The sequence below is a fragment of the Aquila chrysaetos genome, unplaced genomic scaffold (genome assembly GCF_900496995.4).
Source record: "Aquila chrysaetos chrysaetos unplaced genomic scaffold, bAquChr1.4, whole genome shotgun sequence".
NCBI lineage: Eukaryota > Metazoa > Chordata > Aves > Accipitriformes > Accipitridae > Aquila > Aquila chrysaetos.
The window spans coordinates 87,825-115,741 of record NW_024470394.1 but is presented as its reverse complement, the minus strand read 5'-3'; the positions used below and the strand labels follow the sequence as shown (position 1 = coordinate 115,741).

The window sequence follows — 27,917 nt, the reverse complement described above, 5'->3', positions numbered from 1 at the left end:
GCCCACCCCAGAAGGATTTACCTCGTTTCGGTCCCTCCGTAAGCGGGTCGGGGTTCGGGGATCGAGGGGGCACGCCACCCTCTCGCCGATGCTTAGGCTCAGCGGACTCAGCATTATCTGGGGGGTGCGGGGTCTGTGTGGCTGCTCCGACTCCCAGTTTCGGGATGATCGCCAAACAGTCCTTTGCCGCCCTCCGGGTCTCCTGCTCTTGCATGGCCTTCTGCAGGGCCCGTACGACTTTCCCCCACAACCCGAGGACATCGTCTCCTCGGCAAGCGCTTTAGTGCGCTTGTCCCACACTTCGGGGTGGAGAATATCCACCGGCTGGTCAATGAGCCCAATTTGTAAAAGCCTCGCAAGCGCGAGAGTAAAATCTTTGGGTTTACAATCAATACCCCACTGCTTAGGTAATTGTGATACGACCTTCACAAGGGCTTCCATCCTCCTTGTTGGTCCGGGAGCGTCCTCCCCGCCGGGCTGGTCCTGCCGCTCCGGACGCCGTTCACCCGATTCCAGGCGACTTTCCCGGGTTTCGGCACCACTTGTTGCCTTCGTTGGCGTGGCGACCTGGCTCAGGAACGGCACGGCGACCGACCCCAGCTGCAAAGGTAATTTCTGGGCTAGGTACTTGCTTGTTTTCCTGAAATTACAGTCAGGAAAAGGGAAGACTTGATACTGCAGTTCAAGACTCTAGAGGGAAAGGAAGGTAGCCCAAGGCACAGAAAGCAGAGCGTGGGTTTGTTGGACTTTAGGGAAAGTCAGCAGGGAACCCGTTGTTTTCCAAAACTCTTTCTTGACCAGAAAAATTTCAACGGCACTGTTAGGCTTCCCCTGACGCTTCCGTGTTGGATGCTTAAGCTGGTTGTACTGGGTGCTCCTGTAGAGAACTCAACTTTTTCACACGTGCCTTCGTGCAACAATATTGTCTCATCTCTTTTCAAATGTCGTTTCCCTGCAGTCGTTGCTGAGGGAATGGCTCCGCCACAAAGGATCCTCTTTCCCCCGGAGAACATTTACATGCACTGGCAGCAGCGATGGAGAGCCGGAGCAGGACTCCACAACTCGGGCAACACGTGCTTCCTCAACTCCGTCCTGCAGTGCCTGACATACACACCCCCCCCCGGCCAACTACCTGCTCTCTCGTGAGCACAGCCGGTCGTGTGAGTGCTATCCCAGCAGCTGGGGGGGGGGCCCGGCAGCCAGCCAAGGTCAACCCAGTGCAGTTGTTGAAGATTTTTCTTCGGTAGCGCCGGTTCAGAGTCAGCCCGTGGCTGTATCTCGAGGGGCAGATAAAAATTCATCGGAAAATGAACCCGCAAGAGACCAACGTGCTTTGCTACACGAACTTCTCAGACACAGTCCTGTACCTGGGAAGAGTGGAAAAGAAATCCAAGGTCAACCCGGGTGTGAAGAGGCATCCTTACAGCCCTGGGCAGCTTTTGATTCACCTGGCTGGTGCGGCTCAGGGAAGAGGTGGGAGCTCCGCCAGCGGATGAACAGCCCTTCGCCGGCAGTGCATGGGGAAGCCCAGTGGCTCCCAGTTGCTGGCTACCTGAGGTGCCCGGGCTGCGGCCGCAGCGCGTCCCCGTGTCACAAAGGGGCAGCGATGCGGCACCCGCCCGGCGCTCGTGACCTCACCTGGCCGGCGCTTGGCATCCCGAAAAGCGAGCCAGAGGCAGCCAGTTGGGCTGAGCTGGCCTTCGGGATAACTCAGACCCTTCCTCTGCTCCTCGCGTGCCTACTTTTTTTCCCCAACCATTTATCGTTTACTGCCCGCTTCTCCTCAACTGCCATCCTCGTGCAAAGGTAATTATGACTTGACTTTCAGGACAGATCATAGAGTAGGTAGATACGGGATAAAAGTATAGGCTGGTCTATACCTTCGGAGCTGTAGGCTGAGCTATTGCGCCTTGATGGGCTGGCCAGAGGTGGGCTATGGGCAGAGTTCCTGTTCGCTAATTCTTATTTCTTTACCATCTCCTACGATAGGTAAGTAGGGGGGGTGGTAGCGTAGTCTGAGGTGTTGGGCTCAGCCTAGAATGGCAAGAAGCCCGCCCCGACTGACGCGGTAGGAAAGGAGACAGAAAAGGAGCACGGCAAAGGCAGGCGTTAAAGTAGCGGCTGAAAGCCGGTCGCTCCGGCGTACAAGGTGGGAAAGTGTGGGCTGGAGAACCCGAGGACTGGTGTTAATGGTGAGGAGCAGGTCGTCTTCAGAGAAGCTGACACGCAACGCAGTCTTTCAAAAGGGCCTTGGGAATTGCCGTCAGCTGGTGTCCTGCGACAGTGGGGCCGTCAGAACGCAGCTCTGCAGCGGTGACAAGCCGAAACACTTCCGATGGCGGATCCTGTTCTGTGGGTGGCGTTTGGGGTTTTTTTTTTTTTAATTGTTTTGTTGAGCTACGATTATTTCTTTGTGATCAGGTGACGGGATTTGCGCTGATCTTGCCTTTCTGGAGCGTGTCCTGACATCCTTTGTCATCCCAAGCTTTGCCCTCTGTTCCTGCGAGGAGCAACGGCCGCGATGGCGAACGAGTCCTGTGAGTAACAGCTTCGGCAGCAGGCTTGGATGTTGCGAATCCCCAAAGGCAACGGAGGTGGCTGGTGCTCCATCCCTGAATGTTGAGGTCCTGACAACCGAGAGGGAATTCTGGGGCGTTTCCCGATAGCACCCAAGACTTACCCAGGTGTTTTCAGTTAGACGCAGGGAGACGCGTTTTGTCACTGCTCTGCAGCTATGTACAATCTTTGAAAGAAGACGTTGCTCGTAGCAAGATCTGACATTCGTAGGGTTACCTTCTGGGCTAGGTACTTGCTTGTTTTCCTGAAATTACAGTCAGGAAAAGGGAAGACTTGATACTGCAGTTCAAGACTCTAGAGGGAAAGGAAGGTAGCCCAAGGCACAGAAAGCAGAGCGTGGGTTTGTTGGACTTTAGGGAAAGTCAGCAGGGAACCCGTTGTTTTCCAAAACTCTTTCTTGACCAGAAAAATTTCAACGGCACTGTTAGGCTTCCCCTGATGCTTCCGTGTTGGATGCTTAAGCTGGTTGTACTGGGTGCTCCTGTAGAGAACTCAACTTTTTTACACGTGCCTTCGTGCAACAATATTGTCTCATCTCTTTTCAAATGTCGTTTCCCTGCAGTCGTTGCTGAGGGAATGGCTCCGCCACAAAGGATCCTCTTTCCCCCGGAGAACATTTACATGGACTGGCAGCAACGATGGAGAGCTGGAGCCGGACTCCACAACTCGGACAACACGTGCTTCCTCAACTCCGTCCTGCAGTGCCTGACATACACACCCCCCCTGGCCAACTACCTGCTCTCTCGTGAGCACAGCCGGTCGTGTGAGTGCTTTTACGAACATCTCCTTGTAAATCTCTCAGGCGCTTCCCAAGGATTCCAAGAATCTGGAATTTAAGAGACAAGCAGCCCTTCTTTGCCAATTCCCCGAGAATTCTTAAATTCCAAGAATGCGGAATTTAAGAGAAAAGCAGCCCTTCTTTGCCAATTCCCCGAGAATTCTTAAATTCCAAGAATCCGGAATTTAAGAGAAAAGCAGCCCTTCTTTGCCAATTCCTTCTTTGAACACTCAAGCCTAGAAGGCGCTTGCCGTACCTAGCCGTGTTCATCTTCGGAAGGGCACCCCTTTTCTAGCCCCAGGTCTTGGTCCCTATTCCTGCAGGTTAAACCCTCTTTGCTTATTGCACAGAAATATTCTGTCAGTTTCACATCCCCTCTGAAGAAAGTTTTCTCTGCACTAAAATGGCCTGGGCTTGTTGGGACGCTCTCACCTTGGCAGGAGCGGAGACTGTTCTTAGAACTTCAAAAATCCCCACTCGGTTTCCCATCGCTGCGGATGTTTTGCTCACCTAAGGCTCTTGCTTCCCTCCCTCCCTCTTCAGGTCGTCAGCAAGGCTTCTGCGTGATGTGTAGAATGGAAAACCACGTTAACACCGTCCTGCGCTCGTCAGGCAGGGTCATCTATCCTTCGGCCGTCATCAGTGTTCTCACACGTGAGTCATTTCAGGTGCTTTGACGAGTTTTCTTCTGTTCTTGTAGGAGAAAGCGACTAACTTCTTCTTTTTTAGTAATAGGAGAACATTTCCAGCTTGGCATGCAGGAAGATGCCCACGAGTTCTTACGTTACGCTATTGATGCCATGCAGAGAGCTTGCCTGAGCGGAATCAGCGAGTAAGCGCAAGCAAATTCCCTTTGCGATGTTCCCGAGCCCTTTGGACTCCTTGGTGTAGTGCCGTCAAGGAAAAACTATGCCCAGGGCTTTCACACAAAGCAAAACTCTGGGAGGAGATAACTCTCTGCCTTACCATTTATTTCCAGTTTGGACACCTCTTCTGAATCGACTACCATCATCCACCAAATATTTGGAGGCTTTCTGAGATCCAGAGGTACTTTTTCCACAACCGTTGCTCTCCTTGGAATTGTCTGTGCCCTTCTGTCTGCCTGCGATGAACAGCCGACGGTGTGACTGGCGCAGTAGGTATGAAGGACGTAAAGCGGCACCCTTGACTTCCCCTACCGCTGAGCATTTTGAATTTCCTTCCAGTCACGTGCTCGAGCTGCAAAGTGGCTTCCGATTCCTACGAGGCCTTTCTGGATATTCCTTTGGATATCAAGGTAAGAGAGCTTGTAATTGCGCTTCAAGACGTCGCACGGCCCCTGTAGCTTTCCAGAATCAAGGCAGTTGCTTTAAAAACGCGTATCGTGAACACAAGAGAGCTTGGTGGTGGGTGGGAAGTGGAATGGAAGGATCCCTCTGCATCCTCCTTCTTTTTGCCCTCCCTCAACACCCGTCTGACTCCTAGGCTGACGGGTTGTCTTATTTTCATTATTGATGACCCTGCACGCCATCGGTAGCTGAACTGAGCAGCGGCGCAGAGACGTAGCTCTTGATAGCCCCAGGAATCGAGGGAAATGTTCGGCATCGTGCCCTCGTTCTGCCTCCTCGTGGGCGCCGCTTGCGGGTTCCCGGTGGCTCGCGTCAGCCGCCTGGGTCTTCTTGTCAACTCCTGATCCGAGTTTGGGCGACGGCATTTCCCGGAGATCAGTTCTCTCCTTTCTCGCTCCTCCAGGCGGTCTCATCTGTCACCGCAGCGCTGACGGACTTCGTGAAACCCGAGCAGCTGGACGGTGAAAACTGCTTTACATGCAGCCAGTAAGATGATTATTAACACCATATTAATACTAGATCCTGCGTGAAGGTGCTGCACATACTCTAGCATAAGTCATTTTTTCACATGGGTTAGATGCGCAATAACGAGGCACGGGGATTTTAATACGGCTTTATGCATCCGAGCAGCCTTAAAACAGCGGAGGGGCGTGTGAGACGTGAAAGGATGTCTGGCCTTCTTGGGGCAAGCTAGGGCGTCTATGAAGGTCGCGTTTCAGCACTTGGCTCTGTGCTTGGTTTCAAGGTGTAACAAGAAGGTCGCCGCCTCCAAGAGGTTTACAATCCATCGCGCGCCCAAGGTTCTCACCGTCTGTCTGAAGAGGTTTGAAGATTTCACCGGCGGGAAGATCGACAAGGTGCGTCTGCAACTGGAGGGCGACGTTCTCGTCCTGGAGCGGGCTATTTCCCAAAGCAGTACGCTCTTTCGCAAGCGTGAAAAGAAACTTTCTTTCTTTCTTTCACTCAACTCATGTTGAGTTTTTCGTGTTCCCTTCTGGGGAGAGGAGAGTTGCCGCGGGAAGACAAGGACGTACTCTGCTCCGAGAGAGCTGCTTTGGCCGAGAACAGTTTCCTGCCACCCAAACCATTACCTGTTGCTTTGGGGAAAAAAAAAACAAGTGTTCATGAGCCCCAAAGATGTATTTATACACCTCTGGCCCCTGGTCTTGGAAGGCTACTTCGTGGAGTCTTTCAGGATCGTTTCTGAGCGCTCTTGGTCTCTCCGTAGGTTGTGAAGTATTCCAACTGCTTGGATCTTCGCCCGTACATGTCTCAGACGGATGGAGAACCGCTCTTCTACTCTTTATACGCTGTCCTGGTGCATAGCGGTAATAGCTGTGATTCGGGACACTATTTCTGCTACACGAAGGTAAAGAGCAACTTCCTCCCACACACGAGAAAAACGTGTGCTGAGGAAGACAAACTTTGACGGCAGCGATACTGGCAGCCAAGGAGAAGGTTTCCTTAGAGGCTGGGTTGCGTTTGTTTTGGCGTACTCTTGGTTCTGTAGTTCTTCTGCCTCCGTTTTTGTGGAGAAACCACGCGGTTCGTCTCCAGATACCGTTGCCTTTTTTTTTTACAGGCCAGCAATGGGCTGTGGTACGAGATGGACGATTCATCTGTGGATCATTGTGACATCAGCACGGTTCTCCAGCAGCAAGCCTATTTGCTGTTTTATGTCAGGTAATAACAGGAGAGTACTTAAAGGGAAGGATGGGAAGGGACTTTTTACGAGGGATTGCAGTGATAGGACGAGGGGGGAACGGTTTTAAACTGAAAGAGGGTAGGTTTAGGTTAGCTGTTAGGAAGAAATTCTTTACGGTGAGGGTGGTGAGACACTGGAAGAGGTTGCCCAGAGCAGTTGTGGATGCCCTTTCCCTGAAAGCGTCCAAGGCCAGGTTGGACGGGGCTTTGAACAACCTGGTCTAGTGGAAGGTGTCCCTGCCCATGGCAGGGGAGACGGAACGAGATGATCTTGAAGGTCCCCGCCAACCCCAACCATTTTACGATTCTCTGAAACGGAGGCCGTAGGGAGTATAAAGATGAGGTCTTGCTCCGACAAGGGCAGACCTGGCGGGAAGACCCCAACCAAATTTCAAATTTGTAGGTTCGGATACGTCTTCTCTCTGTCATAGAAACCGCTCCAAGACAGTGGCTGGACCCCAGGGAAAGCTGCAAGAACAGCCCTAAATAGAAATCACTTTTTTTTTTCTCCAGGAGCCCTGATTTCAGGGGAGGAAGGCCTTCTTCCCCACGGATACCATCACATGCCCGCGCCTTCCTGAGGCAGTGGGCGGCCGGCAGCAAGCAGGTAGATCCTGCGGGACCATGGGGTCTTCTTCCTAGGACTAAGGTAAGTCCGGGGAGATGGATCAGTGCATTTCTTTCCGGGATCTTGGCATCGTTCTCTTTTCCCTCCCAGGCTGCAGCTTTCTTCAAAGCTGCAACGCTTCTCCCTCTCAAAGCATCCCACCTCGATCCACCCCATTTGTCCACCTTTGGTTCTTCTGCCTTTGCGGCCCGCCGGGAGAAGCTCTGGGACGCCCTTAGCTGTCCCCTCCCACGGTTTCTGGGGGTTCCCCACCGTTCTGGTCCTTTCACGGGGAAAGGGCAGGGCCTTTTCACAGCTCTCTTTGCAGAACACGGCGGTGGGCATGGAGGATTCTCCAGAGGACACCAGCTCCTCTACAAGGACCAGCACCAGCCAGTTAAACTGGCCAGATGCACGGGAGGCATCTGCAGCCCGGCCAGGCGGGCGCAGCGTGGCCTCGTACACGTCCAGAACCCAACCTGGCTTCCCGTTCTGCCGTCAACTGTTTGACCTTGGGCTGCACGCCGTGCAACACGACGACGACGAGGAGGAGGAGGACGGATTCAGCTCCTGTTCCTGCTGCCAGAGGAACGTGATCAGGGAGAGGGCCTGGAGCAGCTTCCCGCAACGGGACAACGATTTCCGCAGCTGGCTCACGGTCCCCACGGACTACAGCCTCTCAGCAAGGAGGAGGAGGAGTCCGAGTCGTGAAGAAGCCCTCAGGGATGACTCACCTCCGTGGACCTCCAACGCCAGCTCCCGGTGGGCTCCCGCATCCCGGGCTGCTCGGGAGCAAAGACTGCTGCGGGAAAGAACGCGGAGCCGATCCCCGCGGCGGGGTTATACTCTCCGCAGCCGCTTCGTGGAGTACACGGACTACCGTGGCTCAGCGAGGAGGAGGAGAACTAGTTCTCCGAGTCATGAACAAGCCGCCAGGGATGACTCGCCTGCTTGGACCTCCAACACCAGCTCCAAGCGGGTTCCCGCATCCCGGGATGCCGGGGAGCAAGCTCAGCTGCGGGAGAGAGCGCGGAGCCGATCCCCGCGGCGGGGTTATAATCTCTGCAGCCGGTTCGTGGAGTACACGGACGACCATCGCTCCGCGAGAGGAGGACGGAGAAGAAGCGTGAGAAGAAGTCCTCCACGTCGTGAGTGAGTCCCAAGGGACGATGCGGCTCCAGGACCCTCCAGTGCCCGCTCCAAGCAGGCTCCGGCACCCGGGGTTGCTCAGGACCAAATCCTGCCGAGGCAGAGGGAGCGAAGCAGATCCCCGCGGCGGGGTTACGATCTCCGCAGCCGCTTCGTGGACACCGCAAACTACGACCCCTCAGCCGGGAGGAGGAGAAGGGCTTCCCAGATGAGGCAGAAGCACAACATCTAACTTCTGCAATGCTGGAGAGGAGGAAGAGGGGGAAGAAGAATCCATGAAGTACCAAAGCAAGGACCAAGCTGCACAAAGGACACCGGCAGCCCACCCTCTCCCTCCTCCCAGCGCTGCCTCTGGCCAGGAAAAGCTCAGAAAGAACTTCCAGAGACTCGGAAAACTCTGCCAGCTGGCCCGCCTGCCCACAGGTCCCTGGAGGAAGAGCTTCTATTTGTTTTCTGCTTTTGGGATCACCTTGCAAAAACAACACTCGGTTGGAGCCAAGAGGCAGAAAAGACAAAGACAGAATTAAAAACATTTGTTGGCCTTGCATGTGTCATTTATGGGGTGTTTCCTTCTCTGTAGGTTTTGGGGCAATTGGTGGAAATACCAGGGAATATATACTATATATATATTATATTATATATTATAATATATAATTCTAAAATGCTTCGTCTAATATATTAGACATGGAGCTTTATTTTTAAATCCTTTTATATATAAATGAATATTATTTTTCAATATATATGAGAATGAGAGATTTTTTTTCTCCGTTTCAACACCTCACACCCATATTTAGTGTTTTAGTATTTTTTAACACTCCCCCTCCATCCATGTTCAGGCATTTTTGGGCTGGGATCCCCCTTTTTTGGGGGGGGGACCCCCCCATCCCTCATTCACCTGCTCTCCTCCGCCACATCCCTGCCCCTCCCCGGTGACATTGGGGTGCCCCAAATGATGTCATCACCCCCCCCGGACCCCCTCCTTCTTATTCACCCCCCCCAAAAAAAGCACAAACCAAGGGAAAAGACCCCGACCGGCAGCTTGTGACTTTCATAATGCCTTTTACATAGGTACGTGCCTGCACATCTCGTGCTCTGCTCCGCACCGGGACGGGCTCCCCGGGTCGCGAACGTCCCTCTCGGCCCCGCGCCCTGCTGAGCATCGCGAGATGCTTACGCCAGGACATCTGAAAAACAAACAAACAAACAAAAAAAGAAAAAAAATAAATCCCAAATTCTTATTTCAGCTGTATACGGAGGGGTTAAAAGACGGGATTTTTGGTCCGCGGATGAACACTGGGGGATAAATAGATACAGAACGGTGCAGAACGGGTGATGGGGCCCCAGAGCACCCCCAAAAGGGATGCTGCAGCCCCAAAATGGGTTCTGAGGCCCCAAAATGGGTGCTGCAGCCCCAGAGCACTCCCAAAACAGGTGCTGCGGCCCTAGAGCACCCCCAAATCGGGTTCTGAGGCCCCAAAAAGTGCTGAGGCCCCAGTGCACCCCCAAAAGGGGTGCTGCAGCCCCAAAACGGGTGCTGCAGCCCCAGAGCACCACCAAAATTGGTACTGGGGCCACAGAGCACCCCCAAAACGGGTGCTGCAGCTCCAGAGCACCCCCAAAAGTGGTGCTGCGGCCCCAAAACGGTTGCTGTGGCCCCAGAGCACCCCCAAGAGAGGTGCTACAGCCCCAAAATGGGTACCGGGGCCCCAGAGCACCCCCAAATCGGGTTCTGAGGCCCCAAAACGGGTGCTGCAGCTCCAGAGCACCCCCAAGAGAGGTGCTGCGGCCAAAAAATGGGTGCCGTGGCCCCAGAGTACCCATAAATCAGGTTCTGATGCCCCAAAACGGGTGCTGCGGCCTCAGAGCACCCCCAAAACAGGCGCTGTAGCACCAAAACGGGTGCTGCAGCCCCAGAGCACCACCAAGAGGGGTGCTGCGGCCACAAAATGGGTGCCGGGGCCCCAGACCACCCCCAAATTCTGTTCCGAGGCCCCAAAACGGGTGCTGACACCCCAGAGAACCCCCAAAATCGGGTTCTGAGGCCCCAAAATGGGTGCTGCGGCCCCAGAGCACCCCCAAAACAGGTGCTGCAGCCCCAAAACGGGTGCTGCAGCCCCAGAGCACCCCCAAAACGGGTGCTGCGGCCCCAGAGCACCCCCAAAATCAGGTTCTGAGGCCCCAAAATGGGTGCTGCGGCCCCAGAGCACCCCCAGAATGGGTGCTGCGGCCCCAAAATGGGTGCTGCGGGCCCCAGAGCACCCATAAATCAGGTTCTGAGGCCACAAAACGGGTGCTGCGGCCTCAGAGCACCCCCAAAACAGGCGCTGCAGCCCCAAAACGGGTGCTGCAGCCCCAGAGCACCCCCAAAACAGGTGCTGCAGCCCCAAAACGGGTGCTGCAGCCCCAGAGCACCCCCAAGAGGGGTGCTGCGGCCACAAAATGGGTGCCTCGGCCCCAGAGCACCCCCAAAACGGGTGCTGTGGCCCCAAAACGGGTGCTGCAGCCCCAGAGCACCCCCAAGAGGGGTGCTGCGGCCCCAAAACAGGTGCTGAGACTCCTGAGCACCCCCAAAACGGGTGCTGCGGCCCCAAAATGGGTGCCGGGGCCCCAGAGCACCCCCAAAAGGGGTGCTGCGGACACAAAATGGGTGCTGCGGCCCCAAAACGGGTGCTGCGGCCCCAGAGCACCCCCAAGAGGGGTGCTGGGGCCCCAGAGCACCCCCAAAAGGGATGCTGCAGCCCCAAAATTGGTTCTGAGGCCCCAAAATGGGTGCTGCAGCCCCAGAGCACTCCCAAAACGGGTGCTGCGGCCCTAGAGCACCCCTAAATCATGTTCTGAGGCCCCAAAACTGTTGCTGTGGCCCCAGAGCACACCCAAAAGGGGTGCTGCAGCCCCAAAATGTTTGCTGTGGCCCCAGAGCACCCCCAAGAGGGGTGCTGCGGCCACAAACGGGTGCCGCGGCCCCAGAGCACCCCCAAAACGGGTTCTGTGGCCCCAAAACGGGTGCTGAGGCCCCAGAGCACCCCCAAAACAGGTGCTGCAGCCCCAAAACGGGTGCTGCAGCCCCACAGCAGCCCCCAAGAGGGGTGCTGCGGCCACAAAATGGCTGCTGGGGCCCCAGACCACCCCCAAATTGTGTTCTGAGGCCCCAAAATGGGTGCTGCAGCCCCAGAGCACCCCCAAAAGGGGTACTGGGGCCACAGAGCACCCCCAAGAGGGGTGCTGCAGCCCCAAAACGGGTGCTGGGGCCCCAGAGCACCCCCAAAATGGGTACTGGGGCCACAGAGCACCCCCAAAAGGGATGCTGCAGCCCCAAAACGGGTGCTGCGGCCCCACAGCACCCCCAAAACGTGTTCTGAGGCCCCAAAACGGGTGCTGGGGCCCCAGAGCACCCCCAAAAGGGGTGCTGCAGCCCCAAAACGGGTGCTGCAGCCCCAGAGCACCCCCAAAACGGGTGCTGCAGCCCCAAAACGGGTGCTGCAGCCCCAGAGCACCCCCAAAATGGGTACTGGGGCCACAGAGCACCCCCAAAAGGGATGCTGCAGCCCCAAAACGGGTGCTGCGGCCCCAGAGCACCCCCAAAAGGGATGCTGCAGCCCCAAAACAGTTGCTGCGGCCCCAGAGCACCCCCAAAACGGGTGCTGTGGCCCCAAAATGGGGTGCTGCAGCTCCAGAGCACCCCCAAAAGGGGTTCTGAGGCCCCAAAACGGTTGCTGCGGCCCCAGAGCAACACCAAAATGGGTGCTGCAGCCCCTGAGCACCCGGAATTGGGTTCTGAGGCCCCAAAACGGGTGCTGACACCCCAGAGAACCCCCAAAACAGATGCTGCAGCCCCAAAATGGGTGCTGCGGCCCCACAGCACCCCCAAATCGGGTTCTGAGGCCCCAAAACAGGTGCTGCAGCCCCAGAGCACCCCCAAAACGCAGCTGTGGCAGCTGCCACCGTGGTGTGGGGGGGGTGGGGGGTGTAGATGCACGCATGTGTGGGGGCACAGGTATCGGGATCTGCCCCCCACAAAGGGACCAGGCATCGGGATCTGCCGACCCCCCCCGCTCCAACGAACCTGGGCATCAGGGTGTCCTCCCTGACAAGGACCCAAGTGGGACGCGTGTGTGTCCGCCCCAAAAAGGACCAGGCCTCAGAACATTCCCCCCCCCCACCTCTCCCAGGGGTGCCCCGGCCGCCCCGGGGGGGCCCTGAGGGGAATGAGCAGGGGAGCGGGGGGGGGGGGGGGGGGGGGTTGAAGCCGAGGCCGGGCTCGGGAACCCGGAGATCCATGCGGGAACCGAACGGAGGTACCTGTCCGTCCCGCTCCACCTCCGTCTACCCGCCGGGTCCCCGGCAGGGGCGGGGACGGGGCGGGACGGTTGGGACCGGCCGCCTTCTCCCCGCCCTTCCCAAAATGGCGGCCACCTCCCCACGCCAAAATGGCGCCGGGCGTCGCCTTGGTGACGGGTGGTGGGCGGGGCCCTTCCGCCGCGGTGGGCGGGGTCCCAGGGGGCTCCCAAGGGAGTTGGGGGGGTCCCAGGGGATCCCAAGGGAGTTGGGGGGGTCCCAGGGGGATCCCAAGGGTGTCGGGGGGGGTCCCCGGGGGATCCCAAGGGAGTTGGGGGGGGTCTCAGGGGATCCCAAGGGTGTTGGGGGGTCCCTGGGGGATCCCAAGGGTGTTGGGGGGGTCCCACGGGATCCCAAGGGTGTTGGGGGGGGTCTCAGGGGATCCCAAGGGTGTTGGGGGGGTCCCCAGGGGATCCTAAGGGGTGCTGCTGGGGTGGGGGTGGGTCTCTGGGGTGCTCTGGGGCTCTAGGGACGTGCTGCGGGGGTCAGTGGCAGCGGTGGGGGTTCCTCAGTGGATATTGAGGGAGTTGGGGGGGGTCCCTGGGGGATCCCAAGTGTGTTGGGGGGGTCCCTGGGGGATCCCAAGGGTGTTGGGGGGGTCCCACGGGATCCCAAGGGTGTTGGGGGGGTCCCCAGGGGATCCTAAGGGGTTTGGGGGGGTCCCTGGGGGATCTCAAGGGAGTTGGGGGGCTCCCCAGGGGATCCCAAAGGTGTTGGGGGGGGTCCCCGGGGGATCCCAAGGGAGTTGGGGGGGGTCCCTGGGGGATCCCAAGGGTGTTGGGGGGGGGTCCCAGGGATATCTGAGGGAGCTGGTGGGGTGGGGGGGTGTCTCTGGGGTGCTCTGGGGACATGCTGCGGGGGTCAGCGGCAGTGGTGGGGGTTCCCCGGTGGCTATTGAGGGAACTGGGGGGGTCCCTGGGGATCCCAAGGGTGTTGGGGGGGGTCCCTGGGGATTCCAAGAGTGCTGTGGGGGTCCCAGGGGGATCCCAAGGGACTTGGGGGGGGAACCCAGGGGATCCTAAGGGGTTTGGGGGGTCCCTGGGGATCCCAAGGGTGCTGTGGGGGTCCCAGGGGGATCCTAAGGGACTTGGGGGGAGAATCCAGGGGATCCCAAGGGAGTTGGGGGGTCCCAGGGCGATCCCAAGGGTGTTGGGGGGGGGTCTCAGGGATCCCAAGGGTGTCGGGGGGGGTCCCCGGGGGATCCCAAGGGTGTTGGGGGGGGGTCTCAGGGGATCCCAAGGCAGTTGGGGGGGGTCCCTGGGGGATCCCAAGGGTGTTGGGGGGGGCCCACGGGATCACAAGGGTGTTGGGTGGGGTCTCAGTGGATCCCAAGGGTGTTGGGGGGGTCCCCAGCGGATCCTAAGGGGTGCTGGTGGGGTGGGGGTGGGTCTCTGGGGTGCTCTGGGGCTCTAGGGATGTGCTGCGGGGGTCAGTGGCAGCGGTGGGGGTTCCTCAGTGGATATTGAGGGAGTTGGGGGGGTCCCTGGGGGATCCCAAGTGTGTTGGGGGGGTCCCTGGGGGATCCCAAGGGTGTTGGGGGGGGTCCCAGGGATATCTGAGGGAGCTGGTGGGGTGGGGGAGTGTCTCTGGGGTGCTCTGGGGACGTGCTGCGGGGGTCAGCGGCAGTGGTGGGGGTTCCCCGGTGGCTATTGAGAGAACTGGGGGGGTCCCTGGGGATCCCAAGGGAGTTGGGGTGGGTCTCAGGGGATCCCAAGGATGTTGGGGGGTCCCTGGGGATCCCAAGGGTGTCGGGGGGGTCCCCAGGGGGATCCCAAGGGGTGCTGGGGGGGTGGGGGGGATCTCTGGGGTGCTCTGAGGCTCTGGGGACGTGCTGTGGGGGTCAGCAGCAGCCGTGGGGATTCCCCAGTGGATATTGAGGGAGTTGAGGGGGTCCCTGGGGGATCTCAAGGGAGGTGGGGGGGTCCCCAGGGGATCCTAAGGGGTTTGGGGGGGGTCCCTGGGGGATCCCAAGGGTGTTGGGGGGGGTCCCCAGGGGATCCTAAGGGGTTTGGGGGGGTCCCTGGGGGATCTCAAGGGTGTTGGGGGGTCCCTGGGGATCCCAAGGGTGCTGTGGGGGTCCCAGGGGGATCCCAAGGGACTTGGGGGGGGAACCCAGGGGATCCCAAGGGTGTTGGGGGGGTCCCCAGGGGATACAAAGGGGTTTGGGGGGGGTCCCTGGGGATCCCAAGGGTGTCGAGGGGGTCCCCAGGGGGATCCGAAGGGGTGCTGGGGGGGGTGGGGGGGATCTCTGGGGTGCTCTGAGGCTCTGCGGACGTGCTGTGGGGGTCAGCAGCAGCCGTGGGGATTCCCCAGTGGATATTGAGGGAGTTGAGGGGGTCCCTGGGGGATCCCAAGGGAGTTGGGGGGGTCCCCAGGGGATCCCAAGGGGTGCTTGGGGCGTGGGGGGGGTCTCTGGGGTGCTCTGAGGCTCTGGGGACGTGCTGCGGGGGTCAGCGGCAGTGGTGGGGGTTCCTCAGTGGATATTGAGGCAGTTGGGGGGGGTCCCTGGGGGATCCCAAGGGAGTTGGGGGAGTCCCAGGGGATCCCAAGGGTGTTGGGGGGGGGTCCCTGGGGATCCCAAGGGTGTCGGGGGGGTCCCCAGGGGGATCCGAAGGGGTGCTGGGGGGGGGGGGGGGATCTCTGGGGTGCTCTGAGGCTCTGGGGACGTGCTGTGGGGGTCAGCAGCAGCCGTGGGGATTCCCCAGTGGATATTGAGGGAGTTGAGGGGGTCCCCGGGGGATCCCAAGGGTGTTGGGGGGGGTCTCAGGGGATCCCAAGGGAGTTGGGGGGGTCCCTGGGGATCCCAAGGGTGTCGGGGGGGGTCCCCAGGGGGATCCCAAGGGGTGCTTGGGGCGTGGGGGGGGGTCTCTGGTGTGCTCTGAGGCTCTGGGAACGTGCTGCGGGGGTCAGCGGCAGTGGTGGGGGTTCCTCAGTGGATATTGAGGCAGTTGGGGGGGGGGTCCCTGGGGGATCCCAAGGGAGTTGGGGGAGTCCCAGGGGATCCCAAGGGTGTTGGGGGGGGTCCCTGGGGATCCCAAGGGTGCTGTGGGGGTCCCAGGGGGATCCCAAGGGACTTGGGGGGGGAACCCAGGGGATCCCAAGGGTGTTGGGGGGGTCCCCAGGGGATCCTATGCGGTTTGGGGGGGTCCCTGGGGGATCTCAAGGGAGTTGGGGGGCTCCCTGGGGGAACCCAAGGGACTTGGGGGGGTCCCAGGGGGATTCCAAGGGTTTTGGGGGGGGTCTCAGGGGATCCCAAGGGACTTGGGGGGGTCCCCAGGGGATCCTAAAGGGTGCTGGTGGGGTGGGGGTGGGTCTCTGGGGTGCTCTGGGGCTCTAGGGACGTGCTGCGGGGGTCAGTGGCAGCGGTGGGGGTTCCCCGGTGGCTATTGAGGGAACTGGGGGGGTCCCTGGGGGATCCCAAGTGTGTTTGGGGGGTCCCTGGGGGATCCCAAGGGTGTTGGGGGGTCCCAGGGATATCTGAGGGAGCTGGTGGGGTGGGGGGGTGTCTCTGGGGTGCTCTGGGGACGTGCTGCGGGGGTCAGCGGCAGTGGTGGGGGTTCCCCGGTGGCTATTGAGGGAACTGGGGGGGTCCCTGGGGATCCCAAGGGAGTTGGGGGGGGTCCCAGGGGATCCCAAGGGTGTTGGGGGGGGTCCCTGGGGATCCCAAGGGTGCTGTGGGGGTCCCAGGGGGATCCCAAGGGACTTGGGGGGGGAACCCAGGGGATCCTAAGGGGTTTGGGGGGGTCCCTGGGGATCCCAAGGGTGCTGTGGGGGTCCCAGGGGGATCCTAAGGGACTTGGGGGGAGAATCCAGGGGATCCCAAGGGAGTTGGGGGGGGTCCCTGGGGGATCTCAAGGGAGTTGGGGGGCTCCCCAGGGGATCCCAAGGGAGTTGGGGGGTCCCAGGGGGATCCCAAGGGTGTTGGGGGGGGGTCTCAGGGATCCCAAGGGTGTCGGGGGGGTCCCCGGGGGATCCCAAGGGTGTTGGGGGGGGGTCTCAGGGGATCCCAAGGGAGTTGGGGGGGTCCCTGGGGGATCCCAAGGGTGTTGGGGGGGGTCCCACGTGATCCCAAGGCTGTTGGGGGATCCCTGGGGATCCCAAGGGTGTCGGGGGGGTCCCCAGGGGGATCCGAAGGGGTGCTGGGGGGGGTGGGGGGGGATCTCTGGGGTGCTCTGAGGCTCTGGGGACGTGCTGTGGGGGTCAGCAGCAGCCGTGGGGATTCCCCAGTGGATATTGAGGGAGTTGAGGGGGTCCCTGGGGGATCTCAAGGGAGGTGGGGGGGTCCCCAGGGGATCCTAAGGGGTTTGGGGGGGTCCCTGGGGGATCTCAAGGGTGTTGGGGGGTCCCTGGGGATCCCAAGGGTGTGGGGGGGGGGTCCCAGGGGATCCCAAGGGTGTTGGGGGGGTCCCCAGGGGATCCTAAGCGGTTTGGGGGGGTCCCTGTGGGATCTCAAGGGTGTTGGGGGGTCCCTGGGGATCCCAAGGGTGCTGTGGGGGTCCCAGGGGGATCCCAAGGGACTTGGGGGGGGAACCCAGGGGATCCCAAGGGTGTTGGGGGGGTCCCCAGGGGATACTAAGGGGTTTGGGGGGGGTCCCCAGCGGATCCTAAGGGGTGCTGGTGGGGTGGGGGTGGGTCTCTGGGGTGCTCTGGGGCTCTAGGGATGTGCTGCGGGGGTCAGTGGCAGCGGTGGGGGTTCCTCAGTGGATATTGAGGGAGTTGGGGGGGTCCCTGGGGGATCCCAAGTGTGTTGGGGGGGTCCCCGGGGGATCCCAAGGGTGTTGGGGGGGTCCCAGGGATATCTGAGGGAGCTGGTGGGGTGGGGGGGGTGTCTCTGGGGTGCTCTGGGGACGTGCTGCGGGGGTCAGCGGCAGTGGTGGGGGTTCCCCGGTGGCTATTGAGGGAACTGGGGGGGGTCCCTGGGGATCCCAAGGGAGTTGGGGGGGGTCCCTGGGGATCCCAAGGGTGCTGTGGGGGGTCCCAGGGGGATCCCAAGGGACTTGGGGGGGGAACCCAGGGGATCCTAAGGGGTTTGGGGGGGTCCCTGGGGATCCCAAGGGTGCTGTGGGGGTCCCAGGGGGATCCTAAGGGACTTGGGGGGAGAATCCAGGGGATCCCAAGGGAGTTGGGGGGGGTCCCTGGGGGATCTCAAGGGAGTTGGGGGGCTCCCCAGGGGATCCCAAGGGAGTTGGGGGGTCCCAGGGGGATCCCAAGGGTGTTGGGGGGGGTCTCAGGGATCCCAAGGGTGTCGGGGGGGTCCCCGGGGGATCCCAAGGGTGTTGGGGGGGGTCTCAGGGGATCCCAAGGGAGTTGGGGGGGTCCCTGGGGGATCCCAAGGGTGTTGGGGGGGTCCCACGTGATCCCAAGGCTGTTGGGGGATCCCTGGGGATCCCAAGGGTGTCGGGGGGGTCCCCAGGGGGATCCGAAGGGGTGCTGGGGGGGGTGGGGGGGATCTCTGGGGTGCTCTGAGGCTCTGGGGACGTGCTGTGGGGGTCAGCAGCAGCCGTGGGGATTCCCCAGTGGATATTGAGGGAGTTGAGGGGGTCCCTGGGGGATCTCAAGGGAGGTGGGGGGGTCCCCAGGGGATCCTAAGGGGTTTGGGGGGGTCCCTGGGGGATCTCAAGGGTGTTGGGGGGTCCCTGGGGATCCCAAGGGTGTGGGGGGGGGGGTCCCAGGGGATCCCAAGGGTGTTGGGGGGGTCCCCAGGGGATCCTAAGGGGTTTGGGGGGGTCCCTGGGGGATCTCAAGGGTGTTGGGGGGTCCCTGGGGATCCCAAGGGTGCTGTGGGGGTCCCAGGGGGATCCCAAGGGACTTGGGGGGGGAACCCAGGGGATCCCAAGGGTGTTGGGGGGGTCCCCAGGGGATACTAAGGGGTTTGGGGGGGTCCCTGGGGGATCTCAAGGGAGTTGGGGGGCTCCCCGGGGGATCCCAAGGGTGTCGGGGGGGGTCCCCAGGGGATCCCAAGGGTGTTGGGGGGGGTCTCAGGGGATCCCAAGGGAGTTGGGGGAGTCCCTGGGGGATCCCAAGGGTGTTGGGGGGGTCCCACGGGATCCCAAGGGTGTTGGGGGGGGTCTCAGGGGATCCCAAGGGTGTTGGGGGGGGTCCCCAGGGGATCCTAAGGGGTGCTGGTGGGGTGGGGGTGGGTCTCTGGGGTGCTCTGGGGCTCTAGGGACGTGCTGCGGGGGTCAGCGGCAGCGGTGGGGGTTCCTCAGTGGATATTGAGGGAGTTGGGGGGGTGCTCTGGGGGGTCCCAAGGGAGGTGGGGGGGGTCCCCAGGGGATCCTAAGGGGTTTGGGGGGGTCCCTGGGGGATCTCAAGGGTGTTGGGGGGGTCCCTGGAGATCCCAAGGGTGTTGGGGGGGGTCCCAGGGGATCCCAAGGGTGTTGGGGGGGTCCCCAGGGGATCCTAAGGGGTTTGGGGGGGTCCCTGGGGGATCTCAAGGGAGTTGGGGGGGTCCCTGGGGGATCCCAAGGGTGTTGGGTGGTCCCTGGGGATCCCAAGGGTGTTGGGGGGGGTCCCCGGGGATTTCTGAGGGAGTTGGTGGGGTGGGGGGGGGTCTCTGGGGTGCTCTGAGGCTCTGGTGACGTGCTGCGGTGGGCTTTGGGGGGGCTGCGGGGGGGGTTACTGACGCTGTCCCGTAGCGAATTACGGTGGTCGTGGGGCGACCGTTCAGCGTCCGGCCCCTCTTGGAGCGACTCCGGGCTGAGGGTACGTCAACGGTGAGTGCTCGGGGAGCTGCCCCACGGCGGAGGTGGGGGGGCGGGGGGGGACACGCAAAATCCGTTCCGCCCCACGGCTCTGTGGGGTCTGTTCTTGCCCCCCCCCAGGTGGAAACCACTAGTTTCCAACCATTAACCATGCCCGCTAAACCATGTCCTGAAGTACCCCGTCCACTCGCTTTTTGAATACCTCCAGGGATGGTGACTCAACCACGTCCCTGGGCAGCCCGTTCCAATGTTTAACAACCCTCTCAGTAAAGAAATTTTTCCTAATATCTGACCTAAATCTCCCTTACCTCAACTTGAGGCCGTTTCCTCTCGTCCTAAGCTGCGGGATACCTGCGACGGCGAGGAGGGGCTGGTGGGGCAGGGTGCCGTGGGCTGGAGGGGACTCCTGGGGTTTTGGTTTTTTTTTTTTTTTTTTTTTTTGCGGTTAGTGCATCACACATTATCTCTGTCACTTCATCCTCCTCTAAGTTGGAATCGGTTGCGAGCCACTCGTCCCAGCTGGTGTCTGATCCAGAGTCGGAACTCGACTGACCGGAAACTTCCGGTTTCCTCTCTCTTGGCTCGCCCCGCCCTCTTGGTTCCCCCCGCCCTCTTGGTTCCCCCCGCCCTCTTGGTTCCCCCCGCCCTCTTGGTTCGCCCCGCCCTCTTGGTTCCCCCCCGCCCTCTTGGTTCCCCCCCGCCCTCTTGGTTCGGCCCGCCCTCTGCTCGGCGGGCTGTTTGCCCTGTGAGGGCATTTTTGCAGATGGCCGCTCTGACTGGCTTTCCGCCCTTCGCTCGCGCTCCCCTCCCCTTCCCGGTCGCCCCCACCACCCTTCTCCTTCCCGTTCTCCTCCCCTTGCCTTTTGTGTGCGCTTGTTACTGCTGGCGCTTCCTCCCTGTTCCCGCCAAGGGCATCCTCGCCCCTTGCCTTTCTGCTCGGCGCCATCTTGGGGCGCGTAAGGCGGTGGTCCGGCCCAGGCTTCCCCAGACTCCGGTTTCTCCGGCGGCGTCCCTGGCCTCCTCGGCTAGCCCACCCCAGAAGGATTTAGCTCGTTTCTGTCCCTCCGTAAGCGGGTCGGGGTTCGGGGATCGAGGGGGCACGCCACCCTCTCGCCGATGCTTAGGCTCAGCGGACTCAGCATTATCTGGGGGGTGCGGGGTCTGTGTGGCTGCTCCGACTCCCAGTTTCGGGATGATCGCCAAACAGTCCTTTGCCGCCCTCCGGGTCTCCTGCTCTTGCGTGGCCTTCTGCAGGGCCCGTACGACTTTCCCCCACAACCCGAGGACATCGTCTCCTCGGCAAGCGCTTTAGTGCGCTTGTCCCACGCTTCGGGGTGGAGAATATCCACCGGCTGGTCAATGAGCCCAATTTGTAAAAGCCTCGCAACCGCGAGAGTAAAATCTTTGGCTTTACAATCAATACCCCTACTGCTTAGGTAATTGTGATACGACCTTCACAAGGGCTTCCATCCTCCTTGTTGGTCCGGGAGCGTCCTCCCCGCCGGGCTGGTCCTGCCGCTCCGGCCGCCGTTCACCCGATTCCAGGCGACTTTCCCGGGTTTCGGCACCACTTGTTGCCTTCGTTGGCGTGGCGACCTGGTTCAGGAACGGCACGGCGACCGACCCCAGCTGCAAAGGTAATTTCTGGGCTAGGTACTTGCTTGTTTTCCTGAAATTACAGTCAGGAAAAGGGAAGACTTGATACTGCAGTTCAAGACTCTAGAGGGAAAGGAAGGTAGCCCAAGGCACAGAAAGCAGAGCGTGGGTTTGTTGGACTTTAGGGAAAGTCAGCAGGGGAACCCGTTGTTTTCCAAAACTCTTTCTTGACCAGAAAAATTTCAACGGCACTGTTAGGCTTCCCCTGACGCTTCCGTGTTGGATGCTTAAGCTGGTTGTACTGGGTGCTCCTGTAGAGAACTCAACTTTTTCACACGTGCCTTCGTGCAACAATATTGTCTCATCTCTTTTCAAATGTCGTTTCCCTGCAGTCGTTGCTGAGGGAATGGCTCCGCCACAAAGGATCCTCTTTCCCCCGGAGAACATTTACATGGACTGGCAGCAGCGATGGAGAGCCGGAGCAGGACTCCACAACTCGGGCAACACGTGCTTCCTCAACTCCGTCCTGCAGTGCCTGACATACACACCCCCCCCGGCCAACTACCTGCTCTCTCGTGAGCACAGCCGGTCGTGTGAGTGCTTTTACGAACATCTCCTTGTAAATCTGTCAGGCGCTTCCCAAGGATTCCAAGAATCCGGAATTTAAGAGAAAAGCAGCCCTTCTTTGCCAATTCCCCGAGAATTCTTAAATTCCAAGAATGCGGAATTTAAGAGAAAAGCAGCCCTTCTTTGCCAATTCCCCGAGAATTCTTAAATTCCAAGAATGCGGAATTTAAGAGAAAAGCAGCCCTTCTTGCCAATTCCCCGAGAATTCTTAAATTCCAAGAATGCGGAATTTAAGAGAAAAGCAGCCCTTCTTTGCCAATTCCCCGAGAATTCTTAAATTCCAAGAATGCGGAATTTAAGAGAAAAGCAGCCCTTCTTTGCCAATTCCCCGAGAATTCTTAAATTCCAAGAATGCGGAATTTAAGAGACAAGCAGCCCTTCTTTGCCAATTCCCCGAGAATTCTTAAATTCCAAGAATGCGGAATTTAAGAGAAAAGCAGCCCTTCTTTGCCAATTCCCCGAGAATTCTTAAATTCCAAGAATGCGGAATTTAAGAGAAAAGCAGCCCTTCTTTGCCAATTCCTTCTTTGAACACTCAAGCCTAGAAGGCGCTTGCCGTATCTAGCCGTGTTCATCTTCGGAAGGGCACCCCTTTCTAGCCCCAGGTCTTGGTCCCTATTCCTGCAGGTTAAACCCTCTTTGCTTATTGCACAGAAATATTCTGTCAGTTTCACATCCCCTCTGAAGAAAGTTTTCTCTGCACTAAAATGGCCTGGGCTTGTTGGGACGCTCTCACCTTGGCAGGAGCGGAGACTGTTCTTAGAACTTCAAAAATCCCCACTCGGTTTCCCATCGCTGCGGATGTTTTGCTCACCTAAGGCTCTTGCTTCCCTCCCTCCCTCTTCAGGTCGTCAGCAAGGCTTCTGCGTGATGTGTAGAATGGAAAACCACGTTAACACCGTCCTGCGCTCGTCAGGCAGGGCCATCTATCCTTCGGCCGTCATCAGTGTTCTCACACGTGAGTCATTTCAGGTGCTTTGACGAGTTTTCTTCTGTTCTTGTAGGAGAAAGCGACTAACTTCTTCTTTTTTAGTAATAGGAGAACATTTCCAGCTTGGCATGCAGGAAGATGCCCACGAGTTCTTACGTTACGCTATTGATGCCATGCAGAGAGCTTGCCTGAGCGGAATCAGCGAGTAAGCGCAAGCAAATTCCCTTTGCGATGTTCCCGAGCCCTTTGGACTCCTGGTGTAGTGCCGTCAAGGAAAAACTATGCCCAGGGCTTTCACACAAAGCAAAACTCCGGGAGGAGATAACTCTCTGCCTTACCATTTATTTCCAGCTTGGACACCTCTTCTGAATCGACTACCATCATCCACCAAATATTTGGAGGCTTTCTGAGATCCAGAGGTACTTTTTCCACAACCGTTGCTCTCCTTGGAATTGTCTGTGCCCTTCTGCCTGCCTGCGATGAACAGCCGACGGTGTGACTGGCGCAGTAGGTATGAAGGACGTAAAGCGGCACCCTTGACTTCCCCTACCGCTGAGCATTTTGAATTTCCTTCCAGTCACGTGCTCGAGCTGCAAAGTGGCTTCCGATTCCTACGAGGCCTTTCTGGATATTCCTTTGGATATCAAGGTAAGAGAGCTTGTAATTGCGCTTCAAGACGTCGCACGGCCCCTGTAGCTTTCCAGAATCAAGGCAGTTGCTTTAAAAACGCGTATCGTGAACACAAGAGAGCTTGGTGGTGGGTGGGAAGTGGAATGGAAGGATCCCTCTGCATCCTCCTTCTTTTTTGCCCTCCCTCAACACCCGTCTGACTCCTAGGCTGACGGGTTGTCTTATTTTCATTATTGATGACCCTGCACGCCATCGGTAGCTGAACTGAGCAGCGGCGCAGAGACGTAGCTCTTGATAGCCCCAGGAATCGAGGGAAATGTTCGGCATCGTGCCCTCGTTCTGCCTCCTCGTGGGCGCCGCTTGCGGGTTCCCGGTGGCTCGCGTCAGCCGCCTGGGTCTTCTTGTCAACTCCTGATCCGAGTTTGGGCGACGGCATTTCCCGGAGATCAGTTCTCTCCTTCCTCGCTCCTCCAGGCGGTCTCATCTGTCACCGCAGCGCTGACGGACTTCGTGAAACCCGAGCAGCTGGACGGTGAAAACTGCTTTACATGCAGCCAGTAAGATGATTATTAACACCATATTAATACTAGATCCTGCGTGAAGGTGCTGCACATACTCTAGCATAAGTCATTTTTTCACATGGGTTAGATGCGCAATAACGAGGCACGGGGATTTTAATACGGCTTTATGCATCCGAGCAGCCTTAAAACAGCGGAGGGGCGTGTGAGACGTGAAAGGATGCCTGGCCTTCTTGGGGCAAGCTAGGGCGTCTATGAAGGTCGCGTTTCAGCACTTGGCTCTGTGCTTGGTTTCAAGGTGTAACAAGAAGGTCGCCGCCTCCAAGAGGTTTACAATCCATCGCGCGCCCAAGGTTCTCCCCGTCTGTCTGAAGAGGTTTGAAGACTTCACCGGCGGGAAGATCGACAAGGTGCGTCTGCAACTGGAGGGCGACGTTCTCGTCCTGGAGCGGGCTATTTCCCAAAGCAGTACGCTCTTTCGCAAGCGTGAAAAGAAACTTTCTTTCTTTCTTTCACTCAACTCATGTTGAGTTTTTCGTGTTCCCTTCTGGGGAGAGGAGAGTTGCCGCGGGAAGACAAGGACGTACTCTGCTCCGAGAGAGCTGCTTTGGCCGAGAACAGTTTCCTGCCACCCAAACCATTACCTGTTGCTTTGGGGAAAAAAAAACAAGTGTTCATGAGCCCCAAAGATGTATTTATACACCTCTGGCCCCTGGTCTTGGAAGGCTACTTCGTGGAGTCTTTCAGGATCGTTTCTGAGCGCTCTTGGTCTCTCCGTAGGTTGTGAAGTATTCCAACTGCTTGGATCTTCGCCCGTACATGTCTCAGACGGATGGAGAACCGCTCTTCTACTCTTTATACGCTGTCCTGGTGCATAGCGGTAATAGCTGTGATTCGGGACACTATTTCTGCTACACGAAGGTAAAGAGCAACTTCCTCCCACACACGAGAAAAACGTGTGCTGAGGAAGACAAACTTTGACGGCAGCGATACTGGCAGCCAAGGAGAAGGTCTCCTTAGAGGCTGGGTTGGGTTTGTTTTGGCGTACTCTTGGTTCTGTAGTTCTTCTGCCTCCGTTTTTGTGGAGAAACCACGCAGTTCGTCTCCAGATACCGTTGCCTTTTTTTTTTACAGGCCAGCAATGGGCTGTGGTACGAGATGAACGATTCATCTGTGGATCGTTGTGACATCAGCACGGTTCTCCAGCAGCAAGCCTATTTGCTGTTTTATGTCAGGTAATAACAGGAGAGTACTTAAAGGGAAGGATGGGAAGGGACTTTTTACGAGGGATTGCAGTGATAGGACGAGGGGGGAACGGTTTTAAACTGAAAGAGGGTAGGTTTAGGTTAGCTGTTAGGAAGAAATTCTTTACGGTGAGGGTGGTGAGACACTGGAAGAGGTTGCCCAGAGCAGTTGTGGATGCCCTTTCCCTGAAAGCGTCCAAGGCCAGGTTGGACGGGGCTTTGAACAACCTGGTCTAGTGGAAGGTGTCCCTGCCCGTGGCAGGGGAGACGGAACGAGATGATCTTGAAGGTCCCCGCCAACCCCAACCATTTTACGAGTCTCTGAAACGGAGGCCGTAGGGAGTATAAAGATGAGGTCTTGCTCCGACAAGGGCAGACCTGGTGGGAAGACCCCAACCAAATTTCAAATTTGTAGGTTCGGATACGTCTTCTCTCTGTCATAGAAACCACTCCAAGACAGTGGCTGGACCCCAGGGAAAGCTGCAAGAACAGCCCTAAATAGAAATCACTTTTTTTTTTTCTCCAGGAGCCCTGATTTCAGGGGAGGAAGGCCTTCTTCCCCACGGATACCATCACATGCCCGCGCCTTCCTGAGGCAGTGGGCGGCCGGCAGCAAGCAGGAAGATCCTGCGGGACCATGGGGTCTTCTTCCTAGGACTAAGGTAAGTCCGGGGAGATGGATCAGTGCATTTCTTTCCGGGATCTTGGCATCGTTCTCTTTTCCCTCCCAGGCTGCAGCTTTCTTCAAAGCTGCAACGCTTCTCCCTCTCAAAGCATCCCACCTCGATCCACCCCATTTGTCCACCTTTGGTTCTTCTGCCTTTGCGGCCCGCCAGGAGAAGCTCTGGGACGCCCTTAGCTGTCCCGTCCCACGGTTTCTGGGGGTTCCCCACCGTTCTGGTCCTTTCATGGGGAAAGGGCAGGGCCTTTTCACAGCTCTCTTTGCAGAACACGGCGGTGGGCATGGAGGATTCTCCAGACGACACCAGCTCCTCTACAAGGACCAGCACCAGCCAGTTAAACTGGCCAGATGCACGGGAGGCATCTGCAGCCCGGCCAGGCGGGCGCAGCGTGGCCTCGTACACGTCCAGAACCCAACCTGGCTTCCCGTTCTGCCGTCAACTGTTTGACCTTGGGCTGCACGCCGTGCAACACGACGACGACGAGGAGGAGGAGGACGGATTCAGCTCCTGTTCCTGCTGCCAGAGGAACGTGATCAGGGAGAGGGCCTGGAGCAGCTTCCCGCAACGGGACAACGATTTCCGCAGCTGGCTCACGGTCCCCACGGACTACAGCCTCTCAGCAAGGAGGAGGAGGAGTCCGAGTCGTGAAGAAGCCCTCAGGGATGACTCACCTCCGTGGACCTCCAACGCCAGCTCCCGGTGGGCTCCCGCATCCCGGGCTGCTCGGGAGCAAAGACTGCTGCGGGAAAGAACGCGGAGCCGATCCCCGCGGCGGGGTTATACTCTCCGCAGCCGCTTCGTGGAGTACACGGACTGCCGTGGCTCAGCGAGGAGGAGGAGAACTAGTCCTCCGAGTCATGAACAAACCCCCAGGGATGACTCGCCTGCTTGGACCTCCAACACCAGCTCCAAGCGGGTTCCCGCATCCCGGGATGCCGGGGAGCAAACTCAGCTGCGGGAAAGAACGCGGAGCCGATCCCCGCGGCGGGGTTATAATCTCCGCAGCCGCTTCGTGGAGTACACGGACGACCATCGCTCCGCGAGAGGAGGACGGAGAAGAAGCGTGAGAAGAAGTCCTCCACGTCGTGAGCGAGTCCCAAGGGACGATGCGGCTCCAGGACCCTCCAGTGCCCGCTCCAAGCAGGCTCCGGCACCCGGGGCTGCTCAGGACCAAATCCTGCCGAGGCAGAGGGAGCGAAGCAGATCCCCGTGGCAGGGTTACGATCTCCGCAGCCGCTTTGTGGACACCGCAAACTACGACCCCTCAGCCGGGAGGAGGAGAACATCTAACAGCTTTATTGACCGAGCAAGCAAGATGTGCGGCAGTGAGTCACTTTGCTAGAGTGATTTGAACAAACCGGTGTTAAGACGAACTGATACCCTTCTGAACGCATTCTTAGCGTAAAAGTAAACGCTCTTGCCAGGGTGGGAAAGTGTCTCCTCCCCTCCTCACAGCCCTGCTGCAGGGAGATAATCCCGGGGGGCTGCGGGACAAGGCTGTAACGTCATCAGAATCTACGCTTACGGATCCACCGCAATAGCCACAGCCCTTGCGCTGCTGCTGCTGCTGCACATCTTGCTTGCTCGGCCAATAAAGCTGAAAGGGAAGTGTAAAACTTCAAAGAGTAAAATGAAAAATAAAGAACAAATCTCCAGAATTCACTTCGTACTAAGAAGGTATGCAGATATTTATATACATCCAATAAAATACTTATATGATAAAAAAGTATTTGGTTTTCCTTTTGCACTAACTTAACTTGCACAGCCGTGAACTGACACCATTAAATCAGCCATCTCCAAAATACAGAGTTATTATTTGACTACAGGGAAATGCACCACTGAAAGCCAGACAGAAATAAAGTACTTTGGAGCACTCTGTCAAAATATTGGGAAAAAAACCCGTAACATTTAGCTGCCTCTCTTTTTAAACATGTAGAACAAAGACCTAACTGCTTAAGCGCACCTAATTAATTCTGTGCTACAGCTACTGGCAGTTACAGTTTAAACAATGCAAGTCAGTTGGTAAATTATACAATTTTAACTTCTTTTAAAGTTTCATTCATGACAGAAAAAAAAATCAACGAGATAAGAGATCCCTTGTTGCCTTCGTTGGCGTGGCGACCTGGTTCAGGAACGGCACGGCGACCGACCCCAGGCCGCTCGGGCCATCAGCTCACAGCCACCAATGTGGTGGACGGCAAATGGCGTTTACTTGTGAGTGACGCAGCATTATATAGCTTGGGTTTATGACATCACTTCTGTCCGCTTACATCATAAACGTGATGCTATTGGCTATCAGGAGAGGGGCCCTATCTTTCCGTACAGCGCGATATCTTCCGGCCGCCAGACCCTAACTACATTTCCCCCCTCCCTATCCGTAATTAAATTGGCTAAAATATAACAGTCTTAAAAGAATATATATCTCGTCATTTTGGATAAAAAACATACTAAATGTATAACTAAATTAGTTAAAATATCTTGTTCTTATTCTATGCTTTATAACAAT

General features: G+C 58.2%; 3 protein-coding genes across 3 annotated transcripts; all 3 read left to right on the top strand.

Moving 5' to 3' along the window:
• The first annotated feature begins 78 nt into the window (after window positions 1-78).
• On the top strand, window positions 79-26,810 carry LOC115338242 (ubiquitin carboxyl-terminal hydrolase 42-like). Its single transcript, XM_030006748.1, has 12 exons — window positions 79-456; window positions 20,662-20,819; window positions 21,171-21,371; window positions 22,253-22,363; window positions 22,439-22,541; window positions 22,688-22,755; window positions 22,914-22,984; window positions 23,441-23,523; window positions 23,783-23,894; window positions 24,265-24,719; window positions 25,255-25,390; window positions 25,677-26,810. Exons 1-10 carry the CDS (start codon window positions 89-91, stop codon window positions 24,463-24,465), a joined length of 1,476 nt encoding a protein of 491 aa, XP_029862608.1. The 5' UTR covers window positions 79-88; the 3' UTR covers window positions 24,466-24,719; window positions 25,255-25,390; window positions 25,677-26,810.
• On the top strand, window positions 5,370-6,129 carry LOC115338245 (ubiquitin carboxyl-terminal hydrolase 36-like). Its single transcript, XM_030006752.2, has 2 exons — window positions 5,370-5,540; window positions 5,912-6,129. The coding sequence occupies exons 1-2, from the start codon at window positions 5,385-5,387 to the stop codon at window positions 6,110-6,112; spliced, it is 357 nt and encodes a 118-aa protein (XP_029862612.1). The 5' UTR covers window positions 5,370-5,384; the 3' UTR covers window positions 6,113-6,129.
• On the top strand, window positions 6,290-8,690 carry LOC115338243 (serine/arginine repetitive matrix protein 2-like). Its single transcript, XM_030006749.1, has 3 exons — window positions 6,290-6,366; window positions 6,901-7,036; window positions 7,323-8,690. The coding sequence occupies exons 1-3, from the start codon at window positions 6,290-6,292 to the stop codon at window positions 8,148-8,150; spliced, it is 1,041 nt and encodes a 346-aa protein (XP_029862609.1). The 3' UTR covers window positions 8,151-8,690.
• Window positions 26,811-27,917: the final 1,107 nt, after the last annotated feature.